This window comes from Halyomorpha halys, unplaced genomic scaffold, assembly GCF_000696795.3.
Source record: "Halyomorpha halys isolate HHAL.00 unplaced genomic scaffold, Hhal_1.1 Scaffold727.1, whole genome shotgun sequence".
Taxonomy (NCBI): Eukaryota; Metazoa; Arthropoda; class Insecta; order Hemiptera; family Pentatomidae; genus Halyomorpha; species Halyomorpha halys.
Genome location: NW_027107768.1, coordinates 368,862 through 373,596, shown reverse-complemented (window position 1 = coordinate 373,596; position 4,735 = coordinate 368,862). Strand labels below are relative to the sequence as shown.

The 4,735-nt window shown below is 28.2% G+C and overlaps 1 protein-coding gene across 1 annotated transcript; it reads right to left on the bottom strand.

The window, feature by feature from the left end:
* Positions 1–201: 201 nt before the first annotated feature.
* Positions 202–4,213, bottom strand: Pex11 (peroxin 11). Its single transcript, XM_014428575.3, has 3 exons — positions 3,838–4,213; positions 2,755–2,858; positions 202–1,536 (listed from the first exon to the last, which is right to left on the bottom strand). Exons 1-3 carry the CDS (start codon positions 3,888–3,890, stop codon positions 1,061–1,063), a joined length of 633 nt encoding a protein of 210 aa, XP_014284061.1. The 5' UTR covers positions 3,891–4,213; the 3' UTR covers positions 202–1,060.
* Positions 4,214–4,735: the final 522 nt, after the last annotated feature.

The window sequence follows — 4,735 nt, the reverse complement described above, 5'->3', positions numbered from 1 at the left end:
GGGTACACTTGGTTCCTCGATCGTTTTCCTTAAATTACCACAAACATGAAGCAGGCCCTTGGCATTGTAAACAAATGTATTGAGATATATTAAGTAAAGGAAGATTACAAATGAAGACGACTTTATTAAAAAAATATTAATAGAAGTTATATTAAAAAAAAAAAAAAAAAAAGAACATTGGTTAATTGAATAAAATAGAAATTAATACTCAATAAAATTATTTAATTGACAAAAATCTACAGCTAACCTAATAAACAAATCATAATTGGTCTTTCATGCAGTATAATTTTCCATCAGCCTTGAATACCAATTAATAAGACAAACAATTATGTGGTACTTCTACTATACTGTGATACTTCTGCAATGAAAGACTACGATTTTTTTTCTTTCTAAATCATTAACAAAAAATAAATGGTTTTCATTGTATAATATAAAAATAAACTGTGTTCTCTATAATAGATAATAAGAAAACATAAAACGGACACATGTTCTGACAGAGCTATAGTGTAAATATGTAGAAATTTAGAATGAACTATATAAAATATGCATTATTTTTATCACAGATATAATCACAATTATGGCTCAATTATTATATATGAACATGTGCATTGGAAGATATGCGTATATGAATATACATTAACATATATAGACAAACACAAAATCAAACTAGGATACATAAATAGCATTAGGAGGTAGTAATCAAAATTACAGTAGTTATTAACAACAATGGATACGTTTTTAATCTAATTATAAAATACAAAATACATTTTCATCTCTAAACATTATAAATAAACTTTTAGCTCAGAAATATGGTGTAGTAGGTGGATATTTAGTTTCGACAAGTTAAAGAAAATTTAATCATCGACAAACAATGAACTATAATTGGTCCCTATGATTTCTGGTAACATTTACTGTGTAGTATAATTATAGTTTAGTATACTAATTTCATTCAAATAAATATCATGAAGTAATCCAAGATTATAAAATAGTTATTAAATATTTCGATAATAGTGGCTTTCCATACATGACCTCTTACATTAGTACATTTATAATCAGTAATTTATTTTTGATTTGCTATCAAAGTTATTAAACCAGCTATCGAAGAGAGCATTCCAAACAAACCAATTAAACCAGAACTAAGTTGTACATAATTTAATGCATAAAGAGGAATAAAAATATCGCAACAATTTCTTATTAAATCAACATAAAGACTAAAATAAATTTGTACATGTGACAATATTGATAGAGAATCATTATTATTTTTCTTATATACACGCCACACTTTTTTTAATTCATAATAGTTGTGAATTAAATTTAATATAATAGCTAATAACCAATATTTATTGGCAGAAGAAGCCCATGCATTGGAGTTCAACTGTAATAGTTGTAGTCTCTTCATTAACAAAAAATGATCACAGAAAAGGTAACAGCCATGAGCAATCTTAGCTAATCCAGCCAGTCTACTTAATACATCTGCATTATGAATATTCTTACTGGCTAAGTAAAAACTCTCCAATGATCTTCCAAATCTTAACACTAGAAAACATTAGAAAAACTTTGTCATCAATGTAGTTAGCATAACAAATATACTAATTATTAATAATATACATTAATATTCACAAAAGAAACCATGTTTTTAAATAATAAAGTGACTATTTTTTTATTTAACTACCGGTAACCAACCTATTCTAACCAGAGTGAGAAGGTTAAGTTTCCATCCTGTGGGACCGCCACAAAATAAAAGCCAATTCCCCAGGCTGGATTTGAACCAGTATCACTGTAGACTGGAGGTGACTAAGGTGACCATTTAACTACTCCAGCTAAATGGTCGTAGTAGCTGAGGGAGTGGCACCTTAGCAAACTTGTAACTGCAAGGTAGTCCAATGAAATGAAAACTCGATCCTCCAATACTGGTTAGAATAGGTTAATTACCTATAAGGTAAGCCCTACATGTCTCAAAGATGACCAGGTAGGGGTAAAAAAAAAAAAACTTCAGCTATCAACAGCCTTGATAGTAGAAGTACTATCAACTCTATCTGCACATGCACAAAAAACTCACATGATAGATATTTGTCATGTGGAAATGGGCCATTTAGTGATCAAGATTATCCCCATCCCTCTATCATCACTATGCCCAGCAATAGTCCTCATTGTGTTTAGTTAGAGTTCATAATCACTGTAACACAGATTCAGTTTATTTCATGTTTACTTCATATAATTAATTTAATGATCAAATCATAAATAACTTTTTTAAAGATTTTAGCAATAAAATATTCAATAGCATTTTTGTTAAATCAAGGAAACCCGGAAGAGGGGCGTGACTTAAAAATTACCAGAAAGTAAATACTATCAAAGAAAGTTTACTATTCACTTTTTAAAATTACCAACTATCAAATTTGTAATGAATTAAAAATTGATTCATTGCCACTGTCATCATTGTGTTAATTAATTATAGCACAACACAGTATATTTTATAAGACAACAACCAGTAGTATATTTTCACCAATATAAAATAGATGAGTATGTTAACATTACTTAATACACCTACAATAAAACAAAAAACCATAGCAAATAGACAAGAACACAAATAATGATCATTCAATGCTTACTTCAACAAGATAACTTTTTAATTTATTAAATAAGTTAAGTTTTTAACAACACAATCAAAGGCTGTCACTTTTTATTCCACGGAGTAGAAAAGATTTTAGATATTTTTATGAAAAAAATTTGAAAGAGACAATTATAAAAACATACATTTCCTGAATGTTCCAAGTTGGTACTCCAAAAATTTGTATCTGTCTGAGGCGGTATTTCTGGCAGTAATATAATCCAATAAGCGGCATAGATATTGAAAAAATCTGAAATTAAGTTATAAAAAAAATATTAAAATTGAATAAATAAGATAAGAAAAACCACTGATAATAAAATTAGCATATTAAATAATTTTCTATTATTATTAATAAACATTACTATGTTAAATCATTCATTTAAGAATAACTATGCACAAAATTGTCATTCTCAGATATTTTATTAATTTATTTGTTTTTATTGTGTAGCTTATGTAAAAGTTAACAAGAACAATTTGTGTAAAGAAACGATTCTAATATTAAATTAACGTTTAATAACTCAAATTCAGAAAATAGATTATGTCTTGCAGTCCCTATAAGTTTAGAGGTACACTTCATATTTACTAATCAATTATAGCTGAGGAAGACTAGTTGTAGTAGTTATACGACAACCTTTCTAATTAGAATGGGCATGTTAAAGTTAAAAATTAATTGTGCCGAAGAGGAGTTCATACCAGTGTGGATTTGAACATAACTAAATAAACAGTTCTCATAATTCATTGATGAGATAAGGAAATACAAATACACCCAACTAACAGTTGAATTAACAGGGAAAAAAATTTCAGGGCATATATTACAAATAAATACATATCTTACAAGATCATTTTGAATATAATTATAACCTTAGTTTCCTAATGATACAAATGAACTGACTTTCTCTTCATTAGCAATGTATATATTATTATCAATTTACACAATTTTTATCCTTTTTTTTCTCTCAACTTTTATTCTTTAAAATTCTCCAACGTTTCGGCCCTCAGGCCAATCTCAAAGATACAACCTACAAAAAGTTTTTGGTTTTTATATAACAATTACATTATTTCCTTCGACTACACACTGATTTCTTTGGTAATACCTTTAATATTGATGTCATTGCTTTTTTAAAATCTCAAACAATCATATATAATATAATATATAAAAAATAATTAATCTAATCTATACATTTTCACTATAACAAGTTTAGTACCATAAAATATGTATAAACAGTTACCTGGCTGTTTTATCTCGACCATTAATTTGATTTAATACTCCCAGAACAGTCATCTTTGAAGGAAATGACAAACCAAGTAAAGGACTTATAATGTAATCTTATCTATAACAGAGTATTAAGTGGATTCAGATTTGATCTAAAAACTTATCTTTGACAATATACCTAAATAATCATATCCAACTATTTTGAAGAGTCCCCAACTGACAATAATGATAATGCACTTATCAAAATACCAACGATTCAAATTAACCTCCAACAAACTTCATCGTTCACTTTCCATTCCGAAAAGGTATCAACAAGTAAAAACTACTAACACATCTGGCGGGATTTTAAAAAAATTAGATCATGTTAGATAAATTTATGTCGGTTGGTCGTGGTTACCTATTTCCCTCCTGGAAAATTAGTGTAATCCAGTGTCAGTGGCAATTATATTCCACAGAAAATCGGGCTTCTCAAAGAAATATATCGTCTTTAACACTTTGTAAAATTTATAATAGAAATTAGGAAATTACCTGTTGAAATGCGGAGACCAGAGAAAGAAAAGACTGCCAAATATTGTAAAAACATAGAATATATTTTTACTCCTTCCTGTCAACAGCTCATTTACCTGCGGCCTGCGATATGTAAGGTATGCTTCCTATTATTTTCATTATCTTCCTTTATTCTTGATTTTACTCCTATAATTTTTTCCATCTTTTATCTATAGTATTTTTTAAATTTATTTATTGACATATGCAACTGTACATAAAACACAACAAGTAAATTTTAAGTAAGATTATAATGGTATGATACTGGCATGTAGAGAAACTACCCATTGGTAGCACTCCACTCTCAAAAACATTTTTACAATATAAGGTCTCCAGACCATCTTCTTTTCAGGAGGATTGCCAGAAGCGAA

Bases quoted from the DNA above. Each gene is read 5' to 3' on its own strand.
- Pex11 (XM_014428575.3), bottom strand. From the start codon at position 3,890: ATGACTGTTCTGGGAGTATTAAATCAAATTAATGGTCGAGATAAAACA. The intron at 2,859-3,837 runs GTAACTGTTTAT...ACTTAATTTCAG, and splicing joins GGTCGAGATAAAACAGCCAG to ATTTTTTCAATATCTATGCC. The intron at 1,537-2,754 runs GTATGTTTTTAT...AATGTTTTCTAG, and splicing joins ACTTGGAACATTCAGGAAAT to TGTTAAGATTTGGAAGATCA.